General features: G+C 37.2%; 1 protein-coding gene across 3 annotated transcripts; it reads left to right on the top strand.

Moving 5' to 3' along the window:
* Positions 1-10699: 10699 nt before the first annotated feature.
* On the top strand, positions 10700-26037 carry LOC133896477 (ribonuclease E/G-like protein, chloroplastic). 3 transcript variants are annotated; one of them, XM_062337091.1, is made up of 14 exons: positions 10708-11051; positions 11338-11441; positions 12445-12629; positions 14553-14862; positions 14957-16158; positions 16990-17307; positions 17418-17459; positions 18054-18178; positions 19633-19780; positions 20990-21062; positions 22420-22532; positions 22970-23089; positions 24494-24649; positions 24752-25285. In XM_062337091.1, the coding sequence occupies exons 1-14, from the start codon at positions 10888-10890 to the stop codon at positions 24920-24922; spliced, it is 3231 nt and encodes a 1076-aa protein (XP_062193075.1). In that variant the 5' UTR covers positions 10708-10887; the 3' UTR covers positions 24923-25285. The 3 variants fall into 3 exon arrangements, with proteins under 3 accessions (XP_062193077.1, XP_062193076.1, XP_062193075.1); XM_062337092.1 differs by lacking the exons at positions 24494-24649; positions 24752-25285 and adding an exon at positions 25788-26037 and having other exon boundaries at positions 10702-11051; XM_062337093.1 differs by lacking the exons at positions 22970-23089; positions 24494-24649; positions 24752-25285 and having other exon boundaries at positions 10700-11051; positions 22372-22509.
* The last annotated feature ends 329 nt before the right edge of the window (positions 26038-26366 follow it).

Below are 26366 nucleotides of genomic sequence, written 5' to 3'. Positions count from 1 at the left end.
CTTTTTAGTACTTTAACCCCTAATGTATTTTCTTTTTTAATTTGCAGCATGTTCTTGAATCATGTCTTCTAGAAAGCATGCATCTGGTAGCAAAAAAAGGAAAAAAAGGAAACGAGTTGATGAGTTAGTGGAATCACAAAAGGGACCCATTGACAAATTTTTTAAGAGTAATACGAGCAATTCAAAGAACCCGAACGAGTTGGCGATAGTTGTTGTGGAGGAACAATCTAATGGGAATTCAGAAGACCAATACCCTACAGAAGAAAATATTGATACCAAGGGGGATGATAACAATGTGAGTGATCATGAGCATATATTTAATTCATCTGCTAGTGTTGATGAACAACCTTTTTTCCTATGGATATCTATGATCCAAGAAATTGGGGTAATCTTGATAACAAAGCAAAGGACGTATTAGTTGAGAAGGGACCTATAAAAGAAGAAAATCTTAAATTCCCTTTAGATGGTAACTCAAGACATTTTTCGTATGCTCATTATTCTAGAAAAATGAGCAATGAAGAGGTACATGACAGAAAATGGTTGGTTTATTCTAAGCATGTTGACAAAGTGTTTTGCTTCTGTTGTAAGATTTTCAAATCTAACAATAGCAAGAGTTCATTAGGAGATAATGGATTTAGAGATTGGAGGCATCTCAGTGAAAGGCTCAAAGAACATGAAACTAGTGTCGAGCATGTTACTAGCATGAGCTCTTGGAATGAATTAAGTACTAGATTGAGCAAAAATGAAACAATTGACAAAGATTTCCAACAGGAAATCACAAAGGAGAAAGAACGGTTGAAGCAAGTTTTGTTTCGAATAGTTGCCATTGTGAAATATCTTGGTAAACGAAATTTGGCTTTTAGAGGATCCAGTGAGCAGCTTTACAATGATAACAATGGTAATATTTTAGCTTGTGTTGAGATGATTGCAGAATTTGATTTGATAATGCAAGACCACCTTAGGCGTATTGAAAACAATGAAATTCATATCATTATCTCAGTCACAAAATTCAGAATGAGTTGATTTCTCTTTTGGCTTCCAATGTTACAAATACTATCTTAAAGATTGTCAAAGAGGCCAAATATTTCTCCATTATCCTTGATTGTACCCCTGATGTGAGTCATGAAGAACAAATGACTTTGATAGTTCGATGTGTTAATATGTCTAAGAGAAAAACAAAAATTGAGGAGTACTTTCTGGGGTTCTTGAAGGTGGATGACACATATGGTTTGGGGCTTTTTAATATACTTCTTGAGTCTATGAAGTCATTTGATCTTAATATTGGTGATATAAGGGGTCAAGGTTACGACAACGGTTCAAATATGAAAGAAAAACATCAGGGGGTACAAAAAAGGTTGCTTGATATCAATCTAAGAGCTTTGTATATGCCATGTGCTTGCCACAGTCTTAATCTCACTCTTTGTGACATGGCAAAATCATCATCCATATGCATCGACTTTGCCTTGCACCAAATTGAAGGTATGATTCAATACTTTGAGCAGTATAGAAATAAAGGGTATGCATCTAGTTTGAACATTGCTAAAGACCTTGCATCAGAAATGGGTGTTGAGCCATCGTTTCCAGTAAAACGTCGGGCTCTTAGGAAGAAACAATTTGATGAAATTGATTGCAATGAAGAAATACTGCAAGCTGAGAAGGCCTTTGAAGTTAATTACTTTTTTTGTCATGGTTGATATAGCAACAACTTCATTGAAAAATAGATTTGAAGGACTCCAAGTGTTTCAAGGTATATTCGGATTTTTACTGAGTTCAAACGTCTTGAAGTCACTAAATAATATTGAACTAATAGATTGCTGCACTAAATTTGCAAAAACTTTCTATCTATATGGTTCATCTGATGTGGAGTTAAATGATCTAATATCTTAATTAAGGGTTATGCAATTGACTTTGCCGGATAGAACAATGTCTGCTATGGAGGTTTTTGAATTTGTTAGAGAAGTGGACTGCTATCCTAATATTTCTATTGCTTATCGAATCTTATTTACTATACCTGTGACTGTGGCATCGGTTGAAAGAAGTTTTTCAAAGTTGAAGTTATTGAAGAACTATTTGAGGTCAGTAATGTCTCAAGAAAGGCTAACTGGTTTGACGACCTTATGTATTGAGAAGAATTTGCTAGATGAGATTGATATTGATACCATCATTAGTGACTTCGCTTCTGTAAATGTTAGAAGAAATTGTTTCAGATGATCTCCACAGGTAAAGTTACATTCATATGCTATTTTACTTTGTAAGCTTAGCTACATTTATTGTCTCTAACATGTATAATCATATTCTTATATTTGTTTTAGATCTATGATAAGCTGGCTTCTATTTTCAAGTTGGGTGATGGAGTCGTGATTGCTAATCTTGGTGCTGAAAAATACGGAGACTTGACTCAGAAGTATGTCTTTATTTTACCATCTCATATAATCATATACTCATATGTCTCGTCTGCATCTTATTTTATCTGTTTATATTATTATGTACTGGGGCATGCTATTTTTTTTATATGATACATGTAACTGCTATTTTTTTTATATATATATAATATAACACTATTGTTTTGAGCCACTGTACTATATAAATATTTCGAAATTTATATTTAATGGGGCCCCATTTTTAATCTCGCCCCGGGCCACCGAAATGTCAGGACCGACCCTGCTTCTGAACAATATGCTATGGGGCTTAAGTTAAGGAAAGGTTAGACACTGGTTAACTGCACTAAGCAATTATGACCTATGACTTTAACAACGAGCATTATATTTACTAAATGAGGAGACACAACTATGACAAGAGGGAACAACTTATCGGATTCCATCCGACTACCAAGACTCACCAGGTAATTCTATTACCCGACTATCTGATCAACTATACCAAAACCCTGATCTCATCTAATCGTGAAGAAGTTCAAGCCGCTCTTGACCATGAGCAAGGTTGATCGATCAGGTTTATATACTGTAGAGTTTGCACTGTTTTCCCCATGAGTCGTAATTCCTGTGTTGCTTCACACTTTCGGGGTATGGAGTTGGGGTCTCACTACAAGGCCTATATAAAGCTCCCGCCAGTCCGTAGGCACCCACTGAGGTTTCACTGCTAACAGACGATTCCATCGCTGCAGAAGCCCCCTCTTGTGCCACTCAACTGTCCATTGGTGCCCACAGGATCGGAGAGGTGGCTAATTAATTGGCTAGGACGTACCCATATAAGCCTCATGGTTGTGCGGTTTAGCCGGGTTACATGCTTCGAGAACCAATCCTTAAGATCCCACACAAGAACAACCACAAACCAACCATGCATTACCCGCATACGTGCATTCCGACACCATCATCATACAAATATTATGTTGGGATCCTTATACCATGTTGCTACAAAATTACCAAACCTGATTCTTGTTGCATAATTATTAGTCAAGATTAATATTTACCCAACTATGACAACACTAGCATATCTATCATCCATTAACCATGACTCATCAACGGTGATAAGGAATAATCATACAAAAACCAGTAAACCCTAACATGAGATTCCAGTTTAGACAAGCATGCAATGAAGGAATAAATAGCTACACATGAATTCTAAAATGGGAGCAAGATGTTCAAGGATACTTGCCTTCAACTGAGGGTTGCTCGAAGTCTTCAAAAACTTGATCTTGCAGATTCCCGAATTGATCACCTCATAACCGACAAACAGGAAAAAACACACAAGGGAAACTACTAAAAACAGTATACAAAACAGTACTAAGACTAGGTAACAATCCTATAAAAAGATTTTACATGTTGCTACAAACATTTGAGCAAAAAATCACCCAAATCGGAGCTACGAGCAAAAAGTTATAAGCTTTTAAAGTTCTAGGGCTTTTCTGCAAATTTTACTTGTCTTCCGAGAATAAACCGTTTTGTTTTTATATTGAAAATCTTATTTATGATGCCATAAAGTGAATAAGAATTATTTTTCATAGAAAAACCTACGAAAAAGGTCCATGGACCCATGGACCATAGCCTAGAGGGCCAGTCCATGTCCACAGTGAACTGATTACAAAAGAGTGAAGGGTATGCAATCTGAGCCACATGATCAAGATTGGACAGCTCGGGATAAATGGGGGCGGACCGGGCAGCGTTGGACATGGCCGGTGGTTGGCCGATGGCTGCGAATGGTCGGAACCTCACCGGAGAAGCGCGGAGTCGCGCTTCCGACCACGAAACTTGTCGGGGAAAGGCACAAAACGAAGAGGAGGGCATGTGGATTCTCACCATGGGCTTCTCGACGACGGAGAGGGGCTGTGGGAGGCTGGCGATGGTGATGAGTGGACGGCGGGGCTCGGACATAGTGCAGACGGGGTTTCGGTGACGGAGAGAAGCCAAGGAGTGATGGGATGATCCAGCAGAGGCCCTATGACACCAAAGAGGGAAGAATCAGGGTCAATGGTGGCTCGGGCGCAGAGAATCGACATGGTGGCGGAGATAACTAGAGTTGAAGAAGATGATGACGCCGAGGATGAATCCGAGCAAAAAAATGAGGGGAAAATGGGTGGAATGGGTGCTGAACGCCACAAGGAAGACATTGGGAGGCTTATATACGCGAGAGGGGAAGAGCATCAGCTAGATTCGAAGAAAATGGCCTGCGGCCTTGATGGAGATAAATACGGTGGTTTCCGTATTTTAGAGGGGTTATGGAGGGGGAAACGGTCTGGGACACATGATTACAGGGTGGGGATCACAGGTGCGGCATTGATTTTCGAGAAATGACTCGGGGAGGTGCCAGATTTTGAACGGGCGGCGGGATTTGGGGGCGGAAATGGCGAGCAGGAGGAGGAGGAAGCGGAGCCAGCGAGCTCAGGCGCGCGACTCGGCTTGATGGCTCCAGTCGGGCCTAATTGGTAGGGAGAGAGCGCGGGAGAGGGAGGCTCGGGTGTGAGGGAAGGCTGGCTCGGGCGTGGCCCAGCGCGGGGGAGGGGGAGGCGGCCCACATGGGGAGAGAGATGGTCGGGTTGGGCCCAAGCGGGAGAGGGAGGGAGGCAGCCAGCTCGAAAAGAAAAGAAAGGGGGGGGGGGAGAGATTTGGGACGGATAAAAGGAATTCGGCCGGGGAAGAGTTATACAATTTCAAAAATTCTTTTCTTTTTACATTTTAAACCAAATTCAAAAGAAGTTTTAAATGAGCGACTTCTAGCAATCTTTTGTAAATATTTTTCAAGCATAAAACCCTATTGCAACTACTGTAGCATGAATGCATCAATATATATAACCTATGGCAATTTAAATTTAGAAATTAATTTCTTCTATTGAAGAGAATGTACAACTCCTATTTAAATTCTAGTAAAATTTTAAACTATTGCAAAAATTATCAATTTAAGGTATTACATCTATCCAATATCACTCTATGAAGGTAACTTTCTATTAAATATTTTAAATTCATATTATTTATTATTGTGTTAGATTTATTGTTCTACATAATTTTTGGAACTTTTCAGGTATCGGAATATCCAATCTTTGAATTGGAACATCCAATCTTTTCGAGCCATAGAATACCTGATGTTTACACTTATCGGAACATCCGATATCAAAGTCAGAATATCCAACTAGTCTCGAGTAGCCTTGTATTTCTAGTAATTTACATATATCGGAATATCTGGTTTAAATATCGGAATATCCGATATCGTCTTTTGAGCGGCTCAGAATCTAGTATTTTACATGTATCGAAACATCCGATTTAAAAATTAAAACTTCCGATATACTGAGAAACATTGAAGATTATGTATTCTCTCATTACATGGCTTACCCGTCACCATGCTAATCGTGGCCAAGCTTGCTGAAATAACTATGTTCCTTTCCGACGTGAGATAGCCTTCTGTTGTACTTTCTGCACTCGCTAGTTCTCGTGGATGAAATAGATTGGTGCAGTGCCCATCAGGTTATAGCTCAACAGTAGCAAAGTAGGGGTGCTGTTGCTGTTGCTGTTCACTTCCATAGTCCTAAGCAATAATACATTGCAAAGCTCATTAGGTAGTAGTACTGCCAAACAAAAATTATAGTGGGTACAAAGGAACGATTTACCTTATGTGTTTTTAAGGAGTGATGTCTTCCTTACTTTTTTTAGTCTAAATTTTGTACTTTAAAACTTAACATCTTATTTTGCACTTCTAAGCTAGAGCAACGCATCCTCTCTGTAAGCATGTCTCGGTTCGTAGAATGAACCGTAATGATATACTCCTTATTATTACCGGTTCATATAACGAATAGACAGTGATAAAGTGTATCACTGTCTGTTTCAACGATCATATTAATTTATTAGCCACTGGAGATTATGAATTGAGAGTGATACTCTATCGTTGCCGGTTTAGAAATTAGTATCGGTAGCTGCCCATTACGGTTTCTATAGTAGAATCAGTTTTCTATTCTTCTCATTACTGTTGTAGCCCATCACCTACTCGCGTTGAACACTTATGCAGCAGTAAGCATCATCATCCAAAACATAAAAGTCTAAAATAAGATCTTTTCGGGTTTCATGCCTTGGGAACGTATTAGCTAGATAACAATTATTTTACAAATTTTCAGTCGCATGAAAATTTATTATCTAGTCACGTAACATTGCTTAGGACCTATAGCCTAAAATGGAGGTGCCAAACAATATACAGTTCTGGGGAAGCTTCATTTCATTTATATATTTATTTATTTCTGTATATGTAGAGGTTCACATAGGTTTACTTTCTTTTTGGCTAAGTTATTAATATGTTTGTCTTTTATCTTTTAGAGTTCACTAAACTTAGTTTTCAAATTGGTTATAATAATTCACCAATATTGGTCTTCGTCCTTCGTAGAGATAAAAGGAGACATATGAAAGTTGAATTGAGATTCTTTCGCCATAAGATGGATCACTATCTGAGATTTGAACGAGAACCTGTTCTTAACTAACTAGTGGATTGAATGTAGATGGTTTGGATTAACCATTAGAACCTACCAACATTTTTGGAAACATTCTTTGAGCTATTCCACTTAGCAATTGAATTAGCAACGTAGCTATTAATTTGGATCAAGCTGACTCATGGTTAGATACCCCAAACAGTATGTACGTAGAGACATTTTTTAAGGAACTCCATGAATAATTTCTAGAGTAAATTAATAAAACAACACTAAGATTGAAAAAAATCATAAAACTACACTTTAAAAAAAAAATCAAATTTCAATAAACTTTTATTATGACTCCATATCACAAAACTATACTTTTAAGAATCAATTTCAACATAACCATGCCTCACTTAATCTAGCATTCCTGATCGTAGAAACTATACTCTTGTATTGCCATTTGTATCACAAAACTGCATTTTATATTAGAAGTGTAGTTTTGTCTGTATCACAAACTACATTTTATATTAGAAGTATATTTTGTAAAATCAAATGACAATATAAGTGTAGTTTTGTGACATATATTCCTAAAAAGTGCAGTTTTGTGAAATGAAAGGACAATAAAAATGTAATTTTGTGACATGATTTTTGAAAGTGTAGTTATTGGTATGAACGATACAAGAAAAATCTAGTTGTGTGTAATAGCTTTTTAGGTATACTTTTGTGGTAGTTTTCACAATCATAGTCTTGTTTTGTGAAATTTACTTTAAATTTTACTTTGTACCATTTAAGGTGTGTTTGGTTAGAGGGATACCACTGGATGGAAGATGATCATCCAACTTTTTGAGGTGTTTGGTTAGAGGGTAAGGTAGATGGGATGACCACTGGATGGAAGATGATTGGATGAACCCATCATGGTGAAATTAGTCGGATGAAGCTATCCATGTTCTGGATGAGTTTTGTCCCTGCTGCTGATATGACATATTCTAGTTGGTTAGAGTAAATATTTTTTTAGCACGCTATAAATGATATTATCTCCTAAACCGTTTATCGGATTGCGATTCAATTGTACCATTATATTCATTACAATTAAATCAACAAAAATGAATCTCACATGATTATATTTTGATAAAAAAACTAAATATATGATAAGAGGGTCGCACAAAATTTTAGCTAACCTCATCTAAGTTTTATCCGTCGAACCAAACAAAAAATTGAATCGCTCTATCCATACTACCAAACAAAAAAAATAGATCACCCCATTCAACAAAATATAGATGGTCATATCCTATCTAATCTTATCATTCAACCAAACACACTCTTAATTTTAAGCTAGTGATTTGATCAATTTGCATACATCTACACATTATAAAATGTGTCTGGAATGGACTTTTAATAAGGTAAATTATTCAGTGTCAAGAAACCCTAACATGTGCTCAAAACTCTTCAGGAAGTCCAAAAATAGTGGGAGCCGGATCCTACTTATCAACAAAATTTGTGAAGCATGGAGCATCAAGTTCTGTATTGTTTAGAGATGATTTAATGGCAAAAAATAGAAAATATTTTAAGAAATACATATTAAATGGAAAAGGAGCTAGCAATCTGGAATAAATTGAAATCCAAAAGACACAGCCTCGCCATAGCAATTTTACCATGACCTGATATGAGAAAAATTATCAATTGTTGAATAGATTGTTTATAACAATACAACTATCGATGCAATTGAATTCCTTCCATAGGGTTACTACCAAACATCCGTACTCCGTAGGTGTTATGTTTACTCTTCAAATCACATCCAACCACATGCAAATATGAGATGCTTTAGTTTGTTATATAAGTTGATTCAGCAGGTGACGTGAGTTGTTATGTTAATTTATTTTTGTTGCTGCAACAACTATTTTCCAAAGTGTTGCATTTGGTCATTGATTTTTGCACCCTTTTCTTTCAAGTGTTTCTCCTTTAGCTTTCGTTGTTGGAGCAACAAGTTTACAGTGTTTTTTTGTTGTTGATTGTGTTTTCCTCAATTGTTGCATACATACTTTCTAGACCAACATAAATGGTTGTACTTGTGCTAATTTTTTACATGTATTATTAGATCTTTAATTTGTCTTGAATTCTGCCTAGGAGACATGAGTTTTTTTAAATATCAGATGTACATGTGGTGGATGGCCAAATGACATTGTTGTGAGCATTACTCTGAAATATTGCACCGCGTCGGCAGTAGTTCAATGGAAACACACACTTTGTAAGTGTCAAATTTTAAAGTCATCTTTCTTATCATGTGTCGACATAAAAATAGTAAAGTTAATTACAACTTTTCTTTGAAACACCTTGTGCTGAAACAATTTCATATAAAGCTAGCTCTTTTCCATCGAATTTCACTTGGTCCAGAACAAATAAATTGATAGATCCTATGCTAGGCAACTTGGTGGCAGGGTTTGAAAATTCGTTGAAAACCGATCAATTCGGTATGCATCGAATTCTAAATTCGACATGATTTCAAATTTGAATTCAAAAAATAAAAAATAAAAATAAAAATTCTAAAAATACTAGAGACAATTCTAAGATCTTCTATGAATTTTTTTTCAAAAATAATATCGTTTGCATCATATTTTATATGGAGGAAGTTTGCCAAAGTAAAAATACTAGGCCGTATGAACATGATAATTTGGCCTATCACGTTAAGGAAAGGAAAAGTTAACATGAAAACAAATATTTTTTTATGTAGGGTCTATCTTAAGAGGATCTTTTAAATTTGTTTCACTTCATTTAGAGTTTTATTAATTTCTCCAATTTTTACAAAGTTCACAAGTATAAAGTGAACATGTTAAAAAACAAGACTATAATTAACTTTTTCATGTCCACCATTATTTTTCTACATAAATCATAGTATAAGTAAACTATTAAAAGTGATTTCACTAATTTTGGAGGTGCGATGGGTTAATTATGAATTAATCTAGTTGCAACACATTTACACAATCTTGCATATTAAAATAATTATTTAATGAGCTCATGTATTTTTAAAAGACATAGAATCATGTAAGAAGACTAAAAAAATTGGTTTCATAATTTTTGGATTAGCAAAGAATTAACTATGCATTTAACAAGGTTTAGCAAATATATTTTCTCACAGAAAATATTCAACTTTTCATGATTATAAATATTTTTACCATGAAGATCATGTTACAGGGAAACCAACAAAATTTGTTTCACTTGATTTGAAGCTCAAATAAATTAGTTGTTTATTTTACAAGTTGAGCTATTTTCTATTTTTTCTTGAACTTTATTGAAATTTGATAAAACTAAATAGTTTTCGATAGAAATCGAGCGATTTTCATAGGAAATTGAGTGGTTTTTGATCACAAACTTTTATAATTCCAGTCTGTTTTTGGTAGAATTTGGTCGGTTTTCGGTTGAATCCGATCGATTACCAAATGGTCGATTTTACCAGATTTTGCCTTGATCAAATCAGTTTGATCGGGTTAATTCAGTCGAATTCTCACCGAATTTTAACCGTATTTCATGATATTCATGAAATTCGGAAATTCACTGGGGTCTGGTTTTTGAATGTCAAACGAATTCGTGTTGGTGGTGGGTTCTTCATTATTGAGGCAAGGAGCAAAATGATTTTACCGGCTACTAAGGATGTGACAAAGGTTAAACACATTTATGCGAATGATCAAATTTACATTGCACAATATTTAAATCTCATTTTGGAACATGGTAGTTTATAGACATCTGTAAGGATCTCGTAAGAATGCATTCAATATACATTATTCAACTTACCCATCCAACTAAAAACAATTACGGAAACACCCTCTTATCCCCTCGCGGGCGTCGACTGCGCCTCCCCTAAACCCCAAACGCATCACCACTTCCCGACGTCCCCGTACTTGTGCTGCCTGCCATCTCTATCTCCAAACTCCTATCCGCCCTTCACCGGTTTTGCCCAACCCAAAAGAAGGAGCGGAGCTGCACAAGCGGCGGGGAGAGGCGGAACCGCAGCCCGCGGAGGAGGGTAGGGGCCCGACTGATGCGCTTCCATGGCCGCCCGCGCTCTGGGCCCGCCTCCTCCTCTCGGTAGCATGTGGGGGGCCCCGCGAGCCGCCGCCGGCTCCACCGCCACCGAGGTCTCCGCTGCGGCCGCTCACGCCTCACGACGCGGCGGGGCCGCGGTCAGTTCGGTACTGTCCGGCCTCCGGGGAAGGTACGGAGAATCATTCTGGTTTCGCTTAAGTGCTTTATCATTTTCTTCATGTTTCCCAGAATGCAATTTTTTTAAAAAAATTACCGGCAATGATTAGATAATTTGGAGTCTTGAGTTGGATGTTCACTTTGTCTATCCCTAAGGCAGACATCAGAATTTGTAGACTATGATGCTCCTCGCTACAAGTCATTAGCATAAACAGTGTCAACTTTGTTTGCTTAGAGAGATGATGGAACTGTCGCTTATATGGTGATTCTCGCTCATGTGGGCTATCATATTTTCGTAGGCATTCTTTGTGCTCGGTGCAATTCATGGATGTTCTTAGAACCAATCTTCAAGTGGAGGCGAACTTTGCTCTTTCCCCAAAGGCATCGATGTCTAATGGGAGTGGTAATTTCTGTATCTTATTTGTGCTAAGCAGCAACAGAAATTCTTCAAGATGTTGTGTACTGTTTGATGGTTTTCAACGCTGTAGATAATATTTTTTTGTTTGTTTTTCCCTCACCTCAACTGAGGATATGTTTCTTTTCTTCTTTTTCCAGAAACATGGATGGGTTACATAACCATTGTAAAACATTTTGTATAATTTTACATTTATAAACTAACTGTAAAATTTTAGAGAGTGCATATTCCATGATTTGTTGCTTGATGACCATATTTGGGAGTTCTACGTTGTGATGAGGGATTTTTCAAGTTATTTTATCAAGCAAATAAAATTGTACATGTTCTTTTGGTTTCTGTTTTTTGTACATACATTTCTTTATTTCGATTCTAAGATGTAGTTTTATTAAAGGAACGTTGTGCACATTGGAAAAAAATGGTGTTTATCAGTAATGGAATTCTACATGCATTTCTTTTATTTTAATACAAAAGTGTAAATTTATTCATAGAATATTCATGTTGGCAAACAATAATGTTTCTCATTAATTTACTTTCCTTCTCTATCTTTTGTAACATGTAAGGAGTAAATCGTAAATATAAGGGAACATGTTTTTGGCTTTGGAGCGGAGAGCAAACGTCTTACCATAAAAAATCTCTTATTTTCTCATGGAGGAAGTTTAAAAAAATTAAAACCCAGGAATCACCTTTTGTTTATTTTTCCATCTATAATTAAACTTCCTCCTAAATAGTTGAGTCAATTTTATATTATTGCTTCTTGAAGTTCATAATTTTTCTGCTCTCAGAGTAGAAAGTTGTTCATCTCTTAAAACAAATCAAACTAAAATACTGCAAATTTTATTATGTTTTATTCGATTATTTTGATATATTCAAGTTAAATGTACGCCTACAAGGTTAAATGAAATGTATGCAGTACACCCAAAACAGTTTCACACTGTTACGATACAGTTAACACCAGGATGTTTATAGCATTTCCTGTTCATATTTTTAACAGATGATTCAACCATAACCTGTAAAGGATTCTGTACAATATCGTGGAACCTGAAAGCAGATGTGCAAGATGGTTATCTAATATTTGTAACAGGAGACCCTGTTACCCTGGGCTGTTGGGAATCCGGCATGGCTGTTCAGTTGGCTCCTTCTGTTGAAAGCAATAATGTATGGACAGCTGAAATAAAGGTGATTCTTCTTTCAACTGTGAAAACGCATGTCAACTTCCTTAAATTAGGAGGGTAACAATCCATTAGTTCAGCATACTATTGTGAGGATATGGAATTGTATTTCAATGTTTCCAAGAAGCAGGCAGAGTTATTTATTTTAGAAAATCCTTCATCCTTATTTGATGTGATGTCTTACTAGTAATCTTTAAAATAGTTTATATAGTTAGCATGCTGTAGTGGTTCCTAGAGAAATAATTACAATGTTGTGTTCACAAGGGACAAGTACTGGGAGAAGTAGGCCAGACAACATAACTTGAAGGGGATTAGGGTATTGGAAGTGGAAGATAGACTATGGACTGGAATGAGAGAACTTTTATGTTGATAAGTAACTAAATCATTTTTCTTGCCTGGCAAAAGGCCAAAATAGATGTTGAAACTATTTATGTGGAGAAGTACCTAACATGATTATACTAGAAACTGACTGTAACAAGACTTGAACCCATGACAAGATACAAACTCAGCCAATAAACAAACTTCTTCTATCTCGACAGAACACTTATCAAGTTTGTACTCCTGACTAATTTGTACTGCCCATATGTGCTTCCTGCACAAATCCTTGTCACATGGCGGCATGCTGCTGCCCTGCTGTTCCTTCTTGCGTGTCCTCCGTTGGTGATGCATTTGACTCAGAAAGAATCTACAACATATGTGTTGTGTGACATTTCTCTTTGTATGGTATGCAACCAGAAAAATTTGCAGTTGCATGTCCTTAACATTTCATCATACATAAGTTGAGATCTTAGTATTCTTTTCTTCCTGTCTAAATATTATCAGACCAGCAGATGTTTTGTTTCCAAATGGAAGCTATGACGATCCATCTTTTGGACTTTTGGTGTGTAGCTGGTACTTTATGCCAGCTGTTTTGTCCTGCAGTGGTACTGTAACAGTCACTGTTCACGTGGTACTGACATTACATGGAAATTACAAATAACTAGTTTCCTTGTTTAGTTTGTTTTCTTTAAATATATATGTCCTAGATATAAGTTTATTTAAGTTTATGTGTTTTGAAGGAAAACTGTGCAGGAGTTCCCACAGGAGATTTTATAAAAGAGTAGGCCAAAAAAAAGGCCAGGATTGTTTTTTCAGGTCAATTTGAATCATCCCTATAAAAGGCATATCATTGTATTCGAAATGGATATGTTGCTATACTAAAACAGGGAGGTATATGCATAGATATGCATAGAATAGGAAGAGGGCGTTAGACTGTAGAAAGACTAGTTTATTCTTTGCTACACTATCTGGCCACAGTACTTTCTGCACAGCTGCTGCATCCAATTGGGCCCACACCCATGACACTGCATCCCATTGTGAACCAACACCAATAACATTTTTTCTTCGATTTTTTTCAAGCACCTTTTGTTCTTCTAGATATGAAGTGCTTTCTATCCAATAAATTCTCCTATATGTGTGAATGTCCTCGGTTACTTGAGCCCTAAAATATTACTTTGTGCTTTAGCAAGTCTCAGCTGATCTCTGTTATTTCAGTGTGGCCCTTTGACACAGAAAAATTAGGTGCCAATTTTGTTTCTTTTTTATGCCACCATGTTTCTGGTGCTGGTTAGCACATAAGGCAAACCTTTTCGTGGTGGTTGCTTTTCATGTGAAAAAAAACGTTTTGTTATATATCATGTGTTACTGTATTAATCACCTTTTAATTAATAGCATATTCACTCACTACTCATAGAAACAATCTCTTACTACTCGTGGAAACAGGTTGGTTCAATAAGGAAACATTCTATTCTCACAAGACATAGATAGTAAATTCTACCAGTATTTTTTTTCCTTGGTGATTTTCATGAATGCAATGGTGATGCAATTGTTCCTGGAGATCTTATCCCTTCTTTTATTGTCTTTTGGAACATCACCTTCTACATGCTTTCAGGTACCATATGGGGTGCATCTCAAATATAATTATTTTGTTCGAGAAGAAAAAGGTTCCTCTTCTGATATTATATGGAGGCCAGGTCCAGAGTACTCCTTATCAATACCTTCAGTTGGCCGGAAAAAGCATGTCATTTTTGTGAAAGATCTGTGGATGAAAACCAGTGTGGCAGGTCTTCCTTCTCCTTCCTGGGGATCATGGCTGATGGAAGCTGGTTCTCTTGAAAGTCAATTTGTTGAGGGTGGGAAGCATCAGAGCACTGTGAAAGTTCACTCTGCGAGGGATGCAATGGATCGAGCTTTATCTGTAGGTAATGTTGCATTACCACATGTTCTCACAAACTACGATTAATTGCGGCTTCTTTAGTGGTGCTGAACACTTAAATGTTTCCAGTGGATTGGCAGGTGAGCATATTATATTTAAACATGGGAATGGCACTCCTTTACATGCAAAACTATTGTTGGAGAATCCATCTACCAGCATGCACAATCATGTTACTGTAATCGACAAACCAAATGCCAGTAATATAAGCCAACATGGAAGGTACCAAGTTGTAGAGGAGCCATGGATTCTTGAATCTGTTGTCGCTGCAAAGAAACCAGTTGCCCGAGTCAAAGATAAGAAAGACAAAAAGAAGTTTGTAAATAATAAGCACGATGGATTAAGTAAAAACATGCCTCAAGAGGATCAACCTGTGGAGGAGCCATGGTTATTTCAGTCTATGGTGGAAGCAAAGGAAGCTATTGTGCATGCTGATGGAAAAATAGAAGCAAAAGATATTATCAGAAAGCTAAGGAAAATAGAAAAAACTCCAGCACCTTTGGATGAGAATAGTCCCACTAGTGGTGAACCTTCATCAAGAGTCATACTTATTAACTCCTCTGTCTGCACTATGCAGAGAATCGCAGTATTAGAAGATGGGAAACTAGTTGAACTCTTGCTGGAACCCATCAAGAACAATGTACAGTGTGATAATATTTATTTAGGTATAGTAACAAAACTCGTGCCTCATATGGGAGGAGCATTTGTAGATATTGGGATTTCAAGGCCTTCACTTATGAGCATAAAGCAAAACCGAGATCCTTTTGTGTATCCTCAAGTTGTAAAGATTATCAGAGCAGATTCTGCCGACGGTTCTTATGATAATGACGAGAACCTTCCAACATACGATGACGACGACGATATGAGCGATGATGAGTTTGCAGATGAAGAAACTCATGATGGTTCATCAACATTTCCAGCTGAGAATATTACAGATAATGAAGAAGGTGTGGCTTTAATACCTGATGCTAAGATAAACATTGTTGATAGTGCTGAATTTGAAGGCGTCTCTGGTTATGACGAAGACAAAGATGATGAACATGATCACATGGATGATGAATATAGCGAGGATATCTTGCAAGTAGATCAGTCGGAAATTTCCAATGATCTTAAGACTTTATCTTCAATTCAACATGCTTTGAGGGAATCCAACAATGACACAAATGGACGCAGGTGGTCTCAAGTTCGTAAGGGCACAAAAATTATGGTTCAAGTTGTCAAGGAAGGATTGGGTACCAAAGGTCCAACACTTAGTCCATTTCCATGCCTGCGAAGCCGATTTTGGGTATGTAAGATCATGGGGCTAGTTGCCTTGTGCTCTTCCATAATTAATTTTGCTATGCTTTGAAATCTTTTAGCATATGCCATCTGTAGTTTCTGCACGTGCTGCTGGCAAACAAAGGAAATATTTCTGACAGTGAAAGCTGATTTATACATTGACTAATGTAGTTGATTCCCAGACGGGATGTGTGGATGATGTATTCTGATTGTGACCTTGAAATGATAATGTGAAATAACATAGTGAAGTGTCAACTACAAATGCTTGTGCTGATCGATAAAGTAGTGTAGTTGAATACTTCCTTTTGAAGATGAACGCAGGAGCTCTGCCTGATCAATAGTATAGAGTTAAAATTTTGCAAGATGTTAAGCCTAAAGCAGAATGTCTTCAATCACATGTACTTTGTTGTGTCTATGGCAAAGAAAGACCTACTCTACAACTTGAGCAAACAATAAACAACAAAGATAACTAAGCTAGTGACAAACAGCCAACTAGATCTCGTGAAGGGCTCAGTGTGCTGTTGGGTGTCTTAATTTTTGAAAACCACATCCTGTACGCTGAGGAATCCCTTCTTTAAGTTCGTTCAAGAATTTCACTATATTGAAATAAAACGGATATGTGGTACTTTGATTTATGGTTTATGCATTAACTAGTTGTACTTCACTATGTATGACAGGCCAAAATAATCTTTGTGAAGTATTTTATTTTCTTCAGTTACCTATCAGTAGATTGAGTATAATTTTTTTTCTATATTTCATCATGTTCCTTAAAATAAATCTACATTTTTTGCTATAAATTTTAGGATTAACTTCAGAGATATACTTTTTGAATTTGCAGATATTGGTTTCCCGTGGTAACAAAGTTGGAGTGTCAAAAAAAATTACAGGTATAGAGCGCACCAGGTTAAAGGGCATCACGAAATTATTGCGACCTCCTGGCTTTACTTTGACTGCTCGTACAGTCGCTGCTGGTCATTCTTGGGAGGAATTGCAGAAGGACCTTGATGGCTTGTTATCTACCTGGAAAGGAATAACTGAGCATGCTCAATCTGCTGCCTTAGCTGCTGAGGAGGGCGTGGAAGGTGCTGTTCCTGTAATGTTGCACAGAGCGAAGAGTCAGGCTCTATCTGTTGTTCAAGATGATTTTAATGAGAAGGTGAATTAATTTTTTATACAATTTTACAGTATAAGAACCAATTGTGTACTCAAATTGATTTGATATTTCAATTTCAACCAGAATCCTGTTTAACTCTATTATGCACTTAGGTCAAGAGACTGGTTGTGGATTCTCCTCGAACGTATCATGAGGTAAAGGAACTTGATAATGGCAAACACTTCAAGTTATCTTAAATCATGAAGAAATATTTATTTCCTTAATTTTTCTTAACATGCATGCTTGATTTGGTGTTCGATGGTGCATAACTCTAGAAAAAGATCTATATCTGATGTTAATTTAGTTCTGCCAACTTAATCATTAAGAAAGCAAACTGTTTCATCTAAATTGGTTCTGATGATTTTTCTGGCTTCCATTTTGGTTCTGTTGATTTTCTTCCCTCAAATCTTAGTTAAATGTTGTAAAATATGATGTTTTGGATAATTGACTGTGTTGTTCAAATCTCAGTCATGCGTTGGTACACCCTGTGTATGTTCTATATATTCCCTTGATTTCCCTGCTAAGGGGCACGGAATGAACGTAATGTGGGATGTCATTCAGAAAATAAAAATGATTTTGAAACAGGTTTCATAAGGAAGCATTACGAGTTGCACAACATTTTAGCATACTGGCTTTTGCTTGTGCATGCAAAACATTTAACTTACTGGTTGTAGTCTACTGTCCATTCTTATATGGAATTATCTTTCCTTAAATCTGTTGAAGCATACAACTTTTCTGTTTATATTTAGGTTACAAGCTATCTCCAAGAAGTTGCACCTGAGCTCTGCAATCGAGTTGATCTTTATGAGAAAAAAACACCTATATTTGATAAATACAACATTGAGAAGGAGATAGACAATATCCTCTGCAAAAGGTATTGGTTCATTGTTTCTATATTATTTTATAATTTCTATCAGTGCAATTTTGTTTCTTTAGTAGAAGTTTATTACGGTTGTTTAACTCATCACTTCATAGGTGTAATTTTTTTAAGTAGTGCTTCTATAGAACAAAATTGGAGTTACTTGAAGCACCTTCTACTTTCATCAGTAGCTTCAGTACACAAGAACAACTTTAAGATGATATAGATATTAGATAGAATAAGTTGGATAACTTATGCACTGCCATGGTTGTAGACAATGCTAGTTTTTGTTTAGCAGAATAAGATTTACTAGAAGTGGTATATCATCAGCAAGAAAGAAAGCTACCTGAGAAATAGAAGATATCCTGACCTGATGATTACTGGCACATCTAGCAATATAGATGAATATCAAATTAATTTAGGGCCTCATAAAAATATGTGGAGAAGGGGTGGTGTCCAAATCCAATGGCACATGGTTTCTGTAACGGACCTCTGTGGGCTCAATATTATTCACTGGTGTTGAAAAGTACTGACGCAGAAGCACCATCTCTATTGGGAAAAGCATTAGACGATTGAATTATTCAGTTGGTTTAGTTCACTATGATATGCGAGCTCTGAAGTATAATTAGCAGGGGCATGATTTGGCGCACGCAAAAATCTAGTAGAATTGGAAAGACAAATTTGAATACGCAACTTAGCACAGGAAACTCTACATGAACCTGTACCAAAGGGTTCACATATCTGAATACGCAATAAGCAAATGTGGATTATAAGCTCAGATAGCTTAAATTACGGATCTGGATTGTCCGACAATCAGGCTAACGACCGGTCCATTCAAATGTTCTCAAATACTTCACAGAAGGTCTCAATGTGTTTCAGAATCTGGTATGCATTCGTGCTCATGAATCTAGATTCGGATACAGTTTTGGGCACACGGGGGATAGAAACAGATGTTGTGCGTACACCAGTTGCATGTAGGTCTATTGAGCTAGTTTTCAATTGAGGTTGCTGTGGATATTGTCTGCGTAAGAGTTATTTGATCATTAATGAACAAGACTATTTATCTTCAAGCCCGACAGAGACCTGTATTTGTTGTTTGTTGGATGATGACTGCATTTTCCAATTAGTGCAGTGGGTTGGAGTAGAGTGTGGATAACGTAGTTAATGCTGCTGCCTAGTTGCTAATTGCTAACTTAAAGAGTCAACTTGTGTGTGGTTTATAATTGCTACATACCGTCTAGGTAAACTCAGTGTGAGCTAGATTTTAGTCATTATGGAGTACAGTTCTGTTTTGTTGCTCTACAAAAAGATATTTGATTGAACTGATACTGCAAAGATGCTTACAGATCAAAATTTTCAGTTTTGATTATAATTTTATATAGACTTTTGAATCTTGACCCTTTAAGTTATTGTAAGCCTTAAATGGAACAGTTTCTGAAGTATTTTGTGATTTTGTTTTCTCGTTCCAGGGTACCACTACACAATGGTGGTTCGCTAGTCATAGAACAGACTGAAGCTCTGGTTTCAATTGATGTGAATGGCGGTCACAGTATGTTTGGTCAGGGAACATCACAGGAGAAGGCTATTTTAGAAGTCAATCTTGAAGCTGCAAAGCAAGTATGTGCTATATTTGGAGCTTTCTTGGAAAATAATTTGTTTTGTTTTCGTGTTATTTTTAAGGACTCTCGTGTCAATTTCACCTTAACCATTCTGAAATTTTGTTCGCTAGCTCCTTAAAAAGCCATAGCATAGTGCTTTTAGTGCTCTGCAGTCTTTGCTCAACTGTTATAACACAGAAAGAATTGAACCTCTGTTTGCCCTTGTCTATGGAAAACTTATATTTATCATGGATGGCTACAGGTTACTTGTGGTTTGCTCTTATGAACTGTTGGTGATGTGCCCCTTGTCCCACCACAAATTTGTGATACTGAATGTTGGGTAACCCAATTAGCAAGCTGCTGGCACAAATGCAGCAATTTTGGTAGAATATGACTACATAAATTATCAGAAATTTTATGAGTGTTGCAGTTACTTAGTTTGCAACTTTGTGAAAAATTATTATTCAATTTTATTATGTAGGATTTTGTTTATTAATTTTAGTACTTAATGGTGCCAGATTGTCAGATACTGTCAAAAGTCAAAACATGACACTGTTCATCATGTGATTTCGATCAAGTCAACCTGTTTAAGTTGTTTTTGGTATAAGTTCTAGTGAATTTCATGAACTTATGGTCGGTTCAACCATAATCTGATAGATTATCATGTTCATTGTCATAATAATTTAGTTATCTTCCGGAGCCTTCAGGGAGAAACTTTGGGAATAGATACTTGCAATGCCTTAATTAGCTGGAAGCCTGAAAGGTCCATTTCAGTTCTCAAGAAGTTGAAAGACTGTTGGCTCTGTTTAGTAACCTCTCATTACAACTGGAACACTGAACCTCCAGGGTTCAATAAATCAATGAAAATGTCGAAAACCTCCCTCTCGCTTAAGCTTCAATAGAAACATGTATATTAGTACTTAATCTCAACTACCATTCATTAGAAATTTAAAAACTTCAAATCAAATTGAACACAACAAACTGACCTGATTTTTTAGTATAAACTGTATGAAAACCAGAATCATCCTGGTTCCAGTTTTAGGGCTGACTCTGGTTCTGTTTCATACCTATTGTTTGGAATATCAAATAGTGATTGGTATCCTTTGTACCAGACAACATAGTGACTCTGGTCTGCAGAGGGTGACATTATAGTTGAAGTAGAAAATTAATTATAATTTTGAACTTTATTTCAAATCATGAATGACCATGAAAGTTTTCACGAATGCAGATTGCCCGTGAGTTGCGCTTGAGGGATATTGGTGGTATTATTGTTGTGGATTTTATTGATATGACAGATGATTGTAAGTATGATTTCAAATACTGCTCTGATAGGATATTAAGATTTGTGTTGCACTAGCAGCTAATTTTGAGTTGTTTGTGTCTCCATACTTGTCGTGTAAGTACCTCCCTAAAGGGTTCGGTACTCCTCTCTTAAGACAAAGCCAAGGGAAGTCTTCTACAGGCTGTTTGTCTGTACTATAATTTAGTTTCATATGAAATATTGAATATCTATTGACATGTGTGTGTAAATTTTCATGGGTTAGGTACCTTACTAACATAAAGTGATGTTTCTTTATGTTTAAACCTTGCTTCGTTGCATAAGAATCACCAATAAGGTTTCATACTTTCATATATGAGAGAATATTTACAATGGTCACGGAATAGTACAAATTTTTTTGACTACATTGACATCTAACTCGATTGACACATTGAGAAATAAAAAAGAAATTTTTCTGAAAAGAAATACAAAATAGTAGAAAGATGGAACTACTATTCGTTGAAATTTGCCTTTTTGTTTCCGTATTTGTCATATTTTCAGTCGAATTTCGTTGGGATGCTTGAGTATACCATGCCTTATCTATCTGTGTTCTTTCGTAACTTTTCATAACTATTCACGTCATTTTCCTAGAAGGGATGATATGGTAGCACCTAAGGGCTGTAGCACTAGATATCCCGTCTATATGAGCATTTTTGTGTTTGAACTAGTGTATTACTTTTTGTTCTAAAAAATGTAAATCTATGTTAGTAGTCCTGTTAGCAAGATTCCAGGGAGTTATTTACGAGGTAAAAATGTGTTACAATATTGCTTCCTATGTAACATTTTATTAAGTTGGACAGAATTTTGATCAAATTTCATTCAGTATCTATCGCTATGACAATATTTGGTATGTTCTCTCAATTTTCTATGCAACAATTTATGGATAATTTGGCTCGAATTAGATAATGTCGAATTGGTTTTTAGGTCTATGGTGCTTCTTTTTAGAATTCATGAATTTCAAAAGGCAACATGTCTTATTAGCACCGCTAAAAGAATACCTTGATATTTCTTCTATAAGTGTTCACCCTAAATAACTCTTTATTTTCTTCCTCTTTTTTGTTGGATCTTGCAGGTTTCATATATAGCCTACCCCAACTTGCTTGGGACTAAAAGGCTTTGTTGTTGTAAATGTGTGGCCTTAATAGTTCGCTACATTCTTAGCTGACATTAATTTGTTATCTAATTCAGGCTTTTCACTTTATTCTTGCTATGTTTGATACTCATTCTTTCTTGGTGATGATTCCAAAATTTCATTTGTATTTTATGCTCTACGATTTCTGATAATGATGCAGAGTTTCCTTACCGCCTTTCCCTCTCACTGACGTCACATTTTCGTCCAGCGAACAAAAGGCTAGTTTATGAAGAAATGAAGAAAGCAGTAGAAAAGGACCGGTCAACAGTTGGTGTTTCAGAATTGTCAAAGTTAGGTTTAATGGAAATAACTAGAAAAAGGGTACGTGGTTCAGCTGTTCTCCATAAAAATATCATGTTCATGGATTTCTTTTTGTTTCATATGTAATGTATGTGTGGCCATTACTTGCATCACTTGTGTTGGCCTGCTCACAGTTTATAGCTGTTAGAGAGGGGGTTCATTCTTCGTTCATAACTATACTTCCATTCCATCATAGGTTTAGAGGTATGTGTATGAGGGTCACTTGCTAGAACAACAAAGAAGCAAGCGTGTATGCCTATTTTTACCTATACTGATCCCTAGCTCAGGGTTAAGAAAGGAATCTATCAAATATATAAAAAAGGAATAGCTGTTAATAGAACAATTAAAACTTAGTACTCATCAACAATTAGTTTGTCTCTTTTGAATTTTATTACACATGCATCCCCCGATAGTTGATTTTTTACTGTAGTGTTTGAATGCCTTATTGTTATTTGCAGGTTCGGCCAAGTGTTACTTTCATGATCAGTGAGCCTTGTCCATTCTGCCAAGGTACTGGCCGTGTGGAAGCTCTTGACACCTCCTTTTCGAAGATAGAACGGGAAATATGTCGACGCCTTGTAAGTCCTATAGGCCTATCACATTTTTATTTTATTTTATATGTGTTAGCAACAGTTTCACCTAGTAATATAAAATTATTTAAATGAATGCTCCGACCTACATGGCTGCATTATAATTTATAACACTTCTATTACCATTGGAAGACTATTTACATTAATGTCAAAATGACTAAACATTCAGAAAAAGCAACATATAGGCTAGGTATAAGCAAGGCAAATTTGGCTCTGGCACACTCTTTAGATGCGGCTTTTGCTGTAGGACATGATTTTTTTTTATGTTTGCTATCGGACACTAACTGTGGCTATTTGCGATAACACACTCCTCCCATGCCCTTCTTTTCTCTGAACTGCCTCCTGGCCCCATTGTCATCCTCTTAGATCTTACACTCTCTTTCCTTCACTTTGCTGTGACCGTCATTTGCCACCCCCGTCCTCTTCTACTTCTTTCCTCCATCCCTTCCTTGTTCCTGATGATGGAGCCCTCACCGACCAGCAGAAGCAGAGGAGCATGGACAACATGAAGAGGGAGGTGGCGGACGCTGCAAGCGCAAGGAAGGTGAGGGCCCGCCATGCGCGGCCCTCGAGCAGCAGGGACAACGCCGCCGCACACCTAGGCCGTGCTGCATCATAGCAGCCAACACGGAAGCGCGACGACATTGAATGGTGGAGGCTCGAGCGCTGCTCCTAAATGAAGCATGGGGCAATGTGCATGCAGTAGGCGGCGTAGTTCTTGGATTCGGCGGCTTTGGCTCCCTTCCCCTTTCCTCATAGTGGACCGAGGCTGTTCTTCTCCAATTTCGATGACCAAGGCGTGAGGACGATGGCGGCAAGCAGCAGGAGGAGAGGGTGTGGCAAAGTGGCCAGAGCACGCCGGGCCCGATGGTGCCATGCTTGAGGGGAGCTAGAGTTGGGCACGTTGCGGATTTGTGGAGGCTTCAACTCTGACAACCTCCCCTCTGTGTGTGGCGAGGGGGAGAGAAGTTGAGGGTGAGGAACAACAACACAGGGAAGGCTGTGCTTGGTGGCCGGATCCGGCTTTGGGCCGCCATAGGTGAGATTGACGAAGAGAGGGAGATGGGGTGGGGAGCTAGAATAGGCTTGAAGACACCGACAAGTGGGCCCACGTCCATGGGGGCAAAAGACATTTCACAACGTTTCCCTCCTCCAGCTGGAAATTATTATTTTAATGGGCTTGGTGTGTTCTGACAAATAGCCACAGTTTTGGAGTGTCAGGCAGCAAACATTAAAAAAAAAAACCATGTCCTACAGTAAAAGCTACACCTAAGAGTGTCCTAGATCAAAATTTGCCTAAGCAATGATATTCAAGGCACTGTTCTAGCTCTAGTTATGAATTGAGTATTGTCCAGAACTTAATTTTTCTGTTAATCTTGTCCAATGAACTAGGCTGCCTCCCGACGAAAATCAGACCCTGAGAAACCAAAATTGTGGCCAAGATTTGTGCTTAGAGTGGATCATGAGATGTGCACGTATTTGACATCAGGAAAGAAGACAAAACTAGGAGTTCTGAGCAGCTCCCTCAAAGTGTGGATTTTGTTAAAGGTACAATTTGCTGCTGGTCCCTCTTCATTTTTATTCTTGTCACAGATCTTTATCTGTGGTAATTGGTGATGGTTCTAACATCTCTAAACACAACACACTCAGATCGCCAGAGGTTTTTCCCGGGGCGCTTTTGAACTGCTACCATACTCAGATGAGAAGGAAAATGATGAGCAGAAAGAAACGTCATCTGAGTCACCACCGAAAGAAGGAAGCCCCAAACTGTCTGTTTTTCCTATCAAGAAATGGATGAGCCGTGCAAAACGAGCGAAGTGAACCTCTTGCAAAAGCGACGTTTTTTATTGGCATGCGTTCTTCCTGGTTTCTCCCAGATTAAAACGAGCACAAAATTTGAGAAGAGGTGTGATGCTTTTCATTTGTGGAGATCCCGACATTGGATATCCATATAACCTCTTGACCAACTTTGTTTACAATTTTTCGTTTCAGTTTTATGATGCAAAATATCTAGGTTTTAGAACGGAAGAAAGAGTAGGAAACGTATTTAGGAGGGAAGCTAGTATGAGAATCTGTAGGAGGCACTGTCAGGGGAGATTCTAGTAGCGTAGCTTTTCTTTTCTTTAGAGAAGTTAGTCTTGTGAGACTTTTCTGCAATAACAATGATTTCTTATTCATTATCAAGATGCTGAATGCATTAAATTGTAATTGTGTTGCAAATAAAAAAAATTTCCTGCTAAATTTGTTGTGCTCATTGAAAGGCCCGCGGTCCGCACTAGTTCCTTAGTTCAGAGCAGACGACTCACTGAGTTAGGCTTCAAACTCTATAGAGTATAAACCTGATCGATCATTTGTGCTCACGGTTAAGAGTAATTTGGATTTCTTTATGATTAGTTGGGATCAGAGTTTTGGTATAGTTGGTCAGGTAGTCAGGTAATGGAATTATATAGTGAGTCTTATTAGTCGGATGGAATTTGATGTGTTGTTCTCTATTGTTATAGTTGTGTCTTCTCACTTACTAATAGGATGTTTGTTGTTAAAGTTATAGGTCATAGTTGTTTAGTGCAGTTAATCAATGTCTAACATTTTCTTGACTTAAGTCTCATAGCATATTATTCCTACACTTGCGAGATACATTTTGTACTCACACTCGTAGTCCCCTTTCTTGCATCCCTCTGATGTTCAGAAGCTGTCAATGAAGCTGCATCGTTCGATGAAGATAACGTCGACCCGGAGCTCCTGTTCTAGACTAATGTGTCCCCGGTTGACGTATGTGGAAGATGGAAGACCTGTTGGCGTTGAAACTCTCTTGTTCTGCTGTGTTTTCTTTTAGACCATCGGGTCCTTTTGTAATAAGTTAATATCGTTATTGTAATAATGACACTGTGATGATACACTGATGATGTAACGTATGTATAAAACTTGATCCTGACATACATGTGTTGTGTCTAGTTTTAGTCCTTTAAAACTAGGTGTTACAATAGATAATAAATATAATTTCATAAAACTTGGCTTTTTAACTAATTAGATAAATATTCAAGTAATTTGCCAAGTCTCCAATACCCTCTAATTCACCTATTGATCAATTTTAAAATTTTTGGTACCTAACATTGTTGGGTCTTAAGATATTAGTCACAATAGACTTGGCAACCCAAATTGACTTTTTATTTTTCAAGCCATATTGAGTACCAATTAATTTGGCAAACACATTGCCAATTTCATCATTTCTAAGCAAATAATTTTTATTGACAACGGGAGGCTTAAA

The sequence above is a fragment of the Phragmites australis genome, chromosome 16 (assembly GCF_958298935.1).
Source record: "Phragmites australis chromosome 16, lpPhrAust1.1, whole genome shotgun sequence".
Classification (NCBI taxonomy): Eukaryota; Viridiplantae; Streptophyta; class Magnoliopsida; order Poales; family Poaceae; genus Phragmites; species Phragmites australis.
Note: the sequence above shows the minus strand (reverse complement) of the source record. Positions and strands in the feature narration are given on the sequence as shown.